The sequence below is a fragment of the Sinocyclocheilus rhinocerous genome, unplaced genomic scaffold, assembly GCF_001515625.1.
Source record: "Sinocyclocheilus rhinocerous isolate Xijiao unplaced genomic scaffold, SAMN03320098_v1.1 scaffold851, whole genome shotgun sequence".
NCBI lineage: Eukaryota > Metazoa > Chordata > Actinopteri > Cypriniformes > Cyprinidae > Sinocyclocheilus > Sinocyclocheilus rhinocerous.
The window spans coordinates 1,115,234-1,124,315 of record NW_015624573.1 but is presented as its reverse complement, the minus strand read 5'-3'; the positions used below and the strand labels follow the sequence as shown (position 1 = coordinate 1,124,315).

General features: G+C 39.5%; 1 protein-coding gene across 1 annotated transcript; it reads left to right on the top strand.

Annotated features, from left to right (window-relative positions):
• Nucleotides 1–1,757: 1,757 nt before the first annotated feature.
• LOC107744570 (phosphatidylinositol 3,4,5-trisphosphate 3-phosphatase and dual-specificity protein phosphatase PTEN-like) lies at nt 1,758–9,020 on the top strand. The gene is made up of 7 exons (XM_016558289.1): nt 1,758–2,553; nt 5,840–5,924; nt 6,083–6,127; nt 6,216–6,259; nt 7,528–7,766; nt 8,026–8,167; nt 8,902–9,020. The coding sequence occupies exons 1-7, from the start codon at nt 2,469–2,471 to the stop codon at nt 9,003–9,005; spliced, it is 744 nt and encodes a 247-aa protein (XP_016413775.1). The 5' UTR covers nt 1,758–2,468; the 3' UTR covers nt 9,006–9,020.
• Nucleotides 9,021–9,082: the final 62 nt, after the last annotated feature.

The window sequence follows — 9,082 nt, the reverse complement described above, 5'->3', positions numbered from 1 at the left end:
ATACACTCTTAAAAATAAAGGTGCTTCACGATCCCATAGAAGAAACGTTTTGTCTGAAAGGTTCTTTGTGGCGAAAGAAGGTTCTTCAGATTATAAAAAGTTAAGAAAGAGATGGTTCTTTAAAGAACATTTGACTGAATGGTTCTTAGTGGAACCAAAAATGGTTCTTCTATATGGCATCGCTGTGAAGAACCTTTTAAGCACCTTTATTTTTAAGAGTGAACATGCGTGAAAGTAGAATAAGTGAATAGGTGCCTTTATTAATTAAACAGCAAGGAATACTGTAGTGTAGTGTACAACAGGTGGCGCATGGTCAATTATTACAGTGTCAATGCTTTAACCAGCTCCTATGGCCTTACATGTGCCATCAGAAAAAAAAATTTCAATTGGAAACTATAAATATACTCATGCATACTAGAAGTCTAATATTACAATAGGCCAACACACATCTAAAACAACAGAGCTTTAATCTCAAATTTGCAAATATTTAAGTATAGTACTGATGATAAAAGTTTGAACATTAAAAAAAAAAAAAAAATTTTAATGATCATTTAAAAGTATGAATATTTTTTTAAAATTATAAAAATAAATGTTATTCAGAAACATCTTCAGAAGCTTTTTGAGAAATATGAATGTAGCTTATCAGCCTTTTGATCTTTCTGTATGCTGGTTCATGAATACTTTGCAAATTTAAGATTAAAGCACTGTTGTTTTAGATGTGTGTTGGCCTGCACCTAAATTTTTAAGATGTTTCATGTAGTAGTGTTTAGTTTTAAGTAGGCCTACTAACTGTAATACGCTAAAAAAAAGTTATAAATGCAGTAGATTATTTTCTAAATAATAATTTTTAATAAACATTTACATACTTTTTTTTAACATTACTTAACAATATAAATAATAATCATATAGCAATGATTGCTTAACAGGTCATTAATTTAGTGGTTTTCAGCCATGAGGCCAGGGAGGGTGGGGGGCCTCAGCAAACTTCCAAGAGGCCTTAAGATCACTTAAAATAATTCATATTAAATTTTTTTCAAGTGTGATTTCTAGACCCAGAAATACATCTAAAACTTTATGTAGGCTACATCGACATTTTATAATGAATTTTATAATGAATACATTTTACACCATATTTTGTTGTGTATAAATTGTGAATAAAACATTTATTTTTTAAAATCCATATCCTTACTAAGGGGGCTCTGTTGTGGACAATGGTGTCAAAATGGTTGAGAACCACTACATTAGTTATAAAATTAGAATTGAGTTCATAGTTATAAATCCAACGAGAATGCAAGAAAATGATATGTTTTAGATATCTTCTCTGTAGACCCCCAGAGTACCATCACAGGGGCCCGTGAGGCCCACAGACTCCGCGGTAAAATCATCTACGAAAACATAGGTTACTCACTCTATCTATTGGATGTATGTGGGGGAGAGACCAGTGCTCTGCACGGAACGAAACAATGTACCGACACCGTGCGCGCACGTGACCGCTCTGACAGGGAGAAGCACTGCGCACAACCTCACATTCGTATCCTTCCGCCCTTCAACGCGAATGTCGCTTAATTACCATCGCGCTTGGGAACTCGCCTCGTTTCCTTTCTACACAGCGTGTTGTAGAGGTTTAATTTTTTTCTTCGGCTGATATTTTTTAAAAGCGACTGCTCGTATCGCTTATTTAAACACCAAACGGCACGCGTCCGCGCACTATTTCCGCTCGTGGCGGTAAGATATGTTTTTTTTCTCTCTGGGTAAACGTGCCGGATTTACGTTCTTTTTTCCTCCGTGGGAAGCCATGATGGCAGTTTGAGAGCGGAGCTGCGGAGCGCCCTGAGGAGAGATGAGTCCCGCCGATAAACCGCACACCGTCACGCTTCTCCAAAGGCTACCGTCGCATATCTAACACAGTTCAGGTGGAGACTGTCAGTTGTCATTTTTCACGGAACCAACTTGGCCATCCAGCGACGACGATGATCATTCGTTAGGAGGGTTTTGAGGGGGGGTTTAGCAGCGGTGGCTAGCGGGCGATGCTAGTCGGGAAAGGCTCGCCTGTGTGTTTTCTTCTTCGCGCGGAGATGGAGAGGATTCGCTCCTCTCTCTGGACCTGATCACGGCGCGCGCGCCGGACACACAGACTTCTGCCATACTATTGTTGTTGTTATATCGGATGCGTTCCGGTTTGACCGGGCCGCGGGATCGGAGGACATTTTCAGCAGCTCGGAGGACTGAGCGATCGGGACCGGGAGAGTCGGGCCTGCTGGGCCGATACGGATAGAGGCCCGTCTGCGAGAAGCTGTAATCCGGCCCGCTGCGCGAGACCCACCGGGACACACACACACACACACACACACACACACACACACACACACTAACTAAAGGGTGAGAGAGACGCAGAGCCATTCCGAGCAAACACAACCCCCTTTCTAACAAAAAAACGGAATAAAACTGAAGTATTTTGAACTGCTGTCATGGCAATGACTGCAAAAATTAAAGAAATAGTCAGTCGGAATAAGAGGCGATATCAAGAAGATGGGTTCGATTTGGACTTAACTTGTATCCTTACTCATATTTACTGTCTGAGCTACTTTCTGCTCTATTTTATATATATTTTATGTTATATGTATGTGTGTGTCATATCTTGTAAACGATAGGGCTTTGTGAGAATGATGGTACGCTTTCCCAACATGGCTTCCTTCTTTTAATGTCTTTGTATATGTTAGGCAGAACCTTTTTAAAATGCTTAGTCATGACGCTCTTACTGTCTTAATAATGAAATATCTTTTTTAACCTCTCTTGTAGGATGCAGATGTCGGGTTTGACAGCTACATGGCTGTAATGGCAGACAGTCTTTCCAGACTGCCAATTTTACATAAAGTGTGAGATGCTCTGTCAATTTGTTGAACATCAAAGTGTGCTTGACAGCGTCTATATGAGCTTAGCACAACAGTGACAGCAGTTTGCTGAAGAGATTGAACAAATCGGTTTGTATTGACAAATCCGTGATTTCTTCTACTAGCTAATGACAGTACTATTGATCATGTACAAAAATGAGAGGTCTATTCAGTGACCTTAATGGATAATGCAGTGTGGAGTGTGTTCTAACCTGGCTATTCTTAGAAATATTTGAATCAATTGGTTTCCTGACATGCATGTGAAGAGAAGTTGAGTTGGCCAGGATGCCCTGTGACTCCATAGAAGGTCCAAGAAAATATCAAACATCTTTAGCCTATCAAAAAGGTGATTAATCAGTCATGTGTCCAGGTCAGCATGTAACCTGCTTTGTCATCAAGTCCAAATGCTGTGGGCAAGTGATAAATTATTGTAACGACTCTGATGTCCAAAAGATAAACATTTTATTTATTATATCTATAATAGTGGTTGACCGATATCAGGCATTGAAAAACGCTCAACTCATGAACTCACAAATCATTTCAGTTTTAATGAATTTTAATAACAATTGCCAAAGCTGTCAGTTGAATTAGAATCTGACATAACTAAACTGACTCTCAAAATGTCCAAATGTCAGCTGATTAATCATCTTGGCCTAGATATTGATGTAATATTAATCCATAAAACAAAAGGAATATTTTATTGTTCGTACGCATTTACATGCACAGAAAAACAGAAGTTTGGTGGAAATTCCCTTTTGATTGTGAACTCATCATGACTATTGAAGGAATTATAGATCTTCATTTGCTCTCAGCATTTAGACCTCTTCCTCATTTTCATCTGGCCTTTTGTTTTAACAATCTGGCTCTTGTGTGCAAACACCATTAGTGCAGGGGGATGTAGGTAAGGTCTGTCTAACTTTCTCAATTCGGAGAATGAAGCAGATGTGATTGTTCTTGTGCAGTTTTTGCACCAGCAAGCGGTTCGACATTACTGCTGCTAAGCCTTGTAGATTTGAGGAAGTGTGGCAGGTCAGGTGTTTGACAGTAAATGTTGTCTTAGACAAGCATGTTTAAATGGGATGAGATGACAAGTTGTAAGAGTAATCTATCCGATTCTTAAGTGAGGTCGGTAAATCCTAACTTCTGGGGTTTTTCGAAATAGTCGAAACTCCTGCTGGTCATTGTTAAGCTCTGTGATGATCATGGTTGTCCACCATTGCCTTTTCCCCTGCTGCAGTAAATTTCACCTCTGGTTTGCAAAGCTACACCACTGGCGTACTGAGCATGCTGGGAAAGGTCAAATGTCATACAAGCTGTCAGAGCTGCAGATTTTTAATGCCTCTGTCTCTTCATCAGACATATTTATTTAAATGACCGTATTCTCTGTTGCTCATGTTACATTTGTGTTTTCAAAAGTCGCAGCTTTACTTTCTTTCGCCTTTGCTTGATTTCTGAGATTTTTTTTTAGTCTATGTGTGTGGTTTAAGTGTCATTTCAGTATACTTTCATGCAGCTATGTTCAGAAGGGTGGAGGGTGTTTTAGCAATCTGGGTGGAAATGGTTTACATGTTAAAACCGCTGGCTCCATCAGTGTGACTGTGTGTACATTGCTCGGCTGACATTGAGATATTGCTTAGCAGCTGATGAAAGAGAGGGATGCAATGCAGATACCTTGTTCTGTTGTCTGTGGTGCACGTTACTTACATGTGAAGAACGTGCCTTGATTGATTGTATATTTTATTTACATTGACATTCCATCTTTTATATACATAAAATGTGCACAAGAAAATTGTCATCGAATGTCAATGAATGCTTGGTTTTAAATGATTGAATGAGTGGTTTTAAAATGTATTCAGAGAAAATGATATAGAATTTTGATCGGTTATCTGCCATAACACACACAAAAAAAATATTAGCTTATCAGTGTATCTCTACTTTTGTCCTGCCTGTGTGCCCTGATCATTCTTCTCTGACATGGAGGAAGCTGTGGATTTCGCCTTTTTTAAAAGTGTTTTCAAGGCTTGTTAAACATGGGAATCTGTTGCAGTTACAGATTAGACAATCAGGTTGTTTGCTAGAAGTTTGATTATTGAATTTGTTGTCAGAAGGACATAAATTGCCCCGCTGTGCTTTGGGAATCCTTGTAAACGCTTTCTTCGCCATTGTCTTATTTTCAGGTGTCATTGAGGTGACATTTTCCTTTCCATGTACAATCCACTCACCATGTACATGTACAATACAATTCACCCACCTTTTCCTTTCTTTTTTCTGGTCTATTGTGGTTTGTCGTGGGTATGTTAGTTTTGAACACCAGCTATTTTAGTGCTTTAGATTTCTTTAACAGTACTTATGATGTATGAGTCGCTAACCGTTTTAAAGGAATTGGGCTAAAAATAAGCGTGACTCATCCAATTAAAAAGCTTCTGGCTTTCTATTCTGACATTGTACGACAGGAAATGAACAGAACAGAGAAGCCCTGCTTCTCTCCCTCTTTCTCCACCGTGTTGTGGTCGAGGTGTGAACCTCCCCCAGTCTGCACACATCATGGTAGCGAGAGTGTACAGTAGAAATGCCTGCAGATGCACAGCGAGCAAGGGAAGTGAAAAGCGAAAGAATTGATGAGAATGAGGCTCTGTAAGGAGACATTGTCTTGCCTTGTCAAAAAGCTGCATGATTAAGTGTGAGCTGCATTTGAGCGCAGTGGCTGCTTGGTGACCTTTGACCTGGTTGGTGTAGGTAAGGATTGTAAAGCAGATTGACCTGGCTTGCGTAGGTAGAAAGTGCTGACACTCCTGTGCCTACGGTCTGACGTCTTTTGTCTTTTTGATTGTCATCTTGTTTTTTTTCTTGTCACTTTTGGGTGAACTACTCCTTGCGAGTATAAGTTTAACTTGTAAGTCTTGTAAAGTGTTGTACAGTCACCTTATTTTCCTTAACAAGCATATCAGACATATACCCCAACATAATTGCCATGGGCTTCCCTGCCGAAAGGTTGGAGGGAGTCTACAGAAACAACATAGATGATGTGGTTCGGTAAGTTCATTTGGAAAAAAGTCCTATCTCTTTTAGTTCATCCCACTGTATATTTGACATTGACAATAAAGTGTTTTCGTAAGTTAGAATTAATCACGATCTCCAAAAGAAAATACTGTCATTTCAGTCTTTCTCATATGTTGTTGTTTTCTTTCCAGATTTCTAGATTCGAAGCATAAAAATCATTATAAAATTTATAATCTGTAAGTATTTGTTATATTTGAGTACGTACACAATATAAGTGATTATTGTAAGAATATTGGGTGCTCAGAGCTGTGCTTTTCCTTCCAGATGTGCTGAGAGACACTACGATGCATCCAAATTCAATTGTAGGGGTGAGTACATCTAGTTTCATTTTACAGTATTACATTTTAATTTTTAAACTGGAGCTTTTAGGGCTTTTGTTTTTTGTCTGGAAAGTAGTGAATGACATAAGTACTTCACCGCAGTGTCTCTTTAATTACACCTGAATGAAAGATATAAGCTCTTTTCTTTTAGCTGACATAAACAGGTCCATTTGATTTTTAAAGCTGAAATACAATACACAAGTTTTGCCCAGATTTGCAGTCTGGAGGAGTCTGCGCTAATTGCGGAAAGTCATAGCCAGTCTACAGATTTTGGGTGGTCAGAATCGACTACAAATCGCCTTGTGTGTGATAAAGCACAGCATTTTTTGTAGATTCAGACTGATACAGGATTTTAGAAAGTGATGAGGGGTGGCACATTAACATTCACTTTTTTTCTTAAGTTCGCAGTTGATATTAAACATTACATATAACTGATCATACTGATTTCAGTGTCTGCTTCAGTTGTTCAATGAGATGGTTTGGTATTGATGATTATTGACGGGAAGTTGTTAAGTAAAGATTTTTGTGCTAATCACATGCAGTGACAAACAATAACACTTGGTGTCAAGTCTTTCCTAACATAAAACCGTTAAATGAGTTCTGCTGTTTATTAAAAACACAAAAAGCAACTGGTTTGATGTCTGTTTTAGTTAGTGACCATTCACAGTAGCAGATTTTTATTACATGATTATTGTGGCCAAAAGAATTCACAATAATGGTATTAAATATTGAACATTTTTTACTTTTTTTTCTTTTTCTTTTCTTGCCTATGGTTTGCCCTCAAAGTATGACTGAAGCGAGGCTACAAAAAGCATACAAAATAACTGCTTATCAACACTTCCTTCAGAACAAGTTGTCTAACATCTCGTTTTTCTACAAGATCCAAAAAACTCCCACATCGGAGAGCAAATTTTTTTCAGATGCCGGTAGTGTGTCTTGCTTTCATCATCTTTTCCGACATGATTTTGTGTCTCAGTAGTAGCTACGTGCTGCATCATTGTCTTTTTTCTGTTTCATGACAGGTGGCAACTTGCATTAGAGTCCAGTTTTGCCACCTACTTTGTTTTATTGTCGACCAGATTATTTGACATATTATTATATGTGTAGTATTAACATATCAATATTTCATGATATCAGTACCGGTGTAATCTCGATCATTACGTTCTCATTCTTAGACCTATTCTGAAGGACTATAAAGGTGATTCTAAAGGTGATTTTAGTACCGAGTACTGAATCTGAACTTTTTTTGTCTTTAGTGGCTCAATATCCCTTCGAGGACCATAACCCGCCACAGTTGGAATTAATAAAGCCCTTCTGCGAGGATCTCGACCAGTGGCTGTCCGAAGACGAGAACCACGTGGCGGCTATCCACTGCAAGGCAGGCAAAGGCCGCACAGGGGTCATGATATGCGCCTACCTGTTGCATCGCAGGAAGTTCTCAGAGGCACAAGAGGCACTGGACTTTTATGGGGAAGTCAGGACCAGAGATAAAAAGGTACAACGGTTTGGTTCTGCACAGTGTTAATTTCGTTGACGAAAATATAAACAATTCAGATGACTAAAATATGACACAAACTAAATGGCATTTTAGTCAAAAGACTATGACTAAAACTAAATTAAAAATTGCTGTCAAAATTAACACTGGATCTGCATTCTATTTATGATTTTGCGTCGATGATGAGGTATCACAGCTAGATTGCATTGCCAAGTATTTCTGTGTAAGTTACTAAGCCATTTTCCTTTTTCTTTTTCAGGGGGTCACCATTCCCAGCCAGCGCAGGTATGTGTATTACTACAGCTACCTGCTGAAGAACAAGCTGGAATATAAACCTGTTGCTCTCCTGTTCCATAAAATGGTTTTCCAGACTCTGCCCATGTTCAGTGGGGGCACCTGCAGTAAGTCTTAATGTCCTTTAACCTCGTCTTAAACATGACAGTGTGTCGCAATTCAGCTTTTTGGAATGATGGTGTGTAAAGAAAGCATGTTTGTATATATGTTGTACATACAAAAGCCTGAGATGTTTTGAAAGTATGTTATTTGATAAAATGAACCTGGATATGCTGTCATGTGGGGTTGTGGTTACACTCACAAGGAGCTACCGTTGTGCTTGTCATTTTAACCCTGTACCACATCTTTCGGCTATGTCCCTAACACTCTTAACACTCATGGGTACGCTGTCTTTCTCTGTTCCTGTTTTCTTTTCTTTAAAAATTTCCCTTGAGGACTCTGTTCTGACATATCAGCTCCTGTAGCCCACAACACAGTCTTGTGTATAACGACATCACAGATCGCGCCCTCTGTCCTCCCCTCCCCCCATTCGTACATAGTGTGCTAGTTCATGTTTTTGTTCACGTTCGTGGATCTGTACGCAACAGCCAGGCTGAACGTCAACCCGAACTGCACCCTACATCACTCCCATTTTTGGGAAGTACTTCATGTATCGAAATTGGAACTAAAAGTGCAGAGTCAGTCTCAGAACTCCTATGATTCAAAGGTAGACTCCAGAGTTCCAGACCATGAGTGTGTGTGTGTGAGATGGCTGTCATGCCAGGGCCAGTGCGGTGTAGAGCCGAGCTCTTGGCCAGGCTGATGGTGGTGGTGGTGTTTAACTTCCTTCTCTCTCTCTAAGGGGACAGTACTGTTAAAAACAGGAGTGAGGTGAATCCCCAGGGCTTCAAGAAAGGCAACTGGCACTGGGGTAAAACGGCATTACTTTACTACTACTACTGTTAAGGGAATCGTCTTCAAATGTCAGAGAGGCCCTGCCCTGTACTGCATTCGATACAGTTCAGTACAGCATTTGATGCTCT

What these genes read in the sequence shown, in the direction of transcription:
- LOC107744570 (XM_016558289.1), top strand. Translation starts at nt 2,469, where the DNA reads ATGGCAATGACTGCAAAAATTAAAGAAATAGTCAGTCGGAATAAGAGG. An exon ending in GTTCGATTTGGACTTAACTT is followed by an intron (nt 2,554 to 5,839) that starts GTATCCTTACTC and finishes CAAGCATATCAG; the next exon opens with ACATATACCCCAACATAATT. An exon ending in CATTATAAAATTTATAATCT is followed by an intron (nt 6,128 to 6,215) that starts GTAAGTATTTGT and finishes TTTTCCTTCCAG; the next exon opens with ATGTGCTGAGAGACACTACG.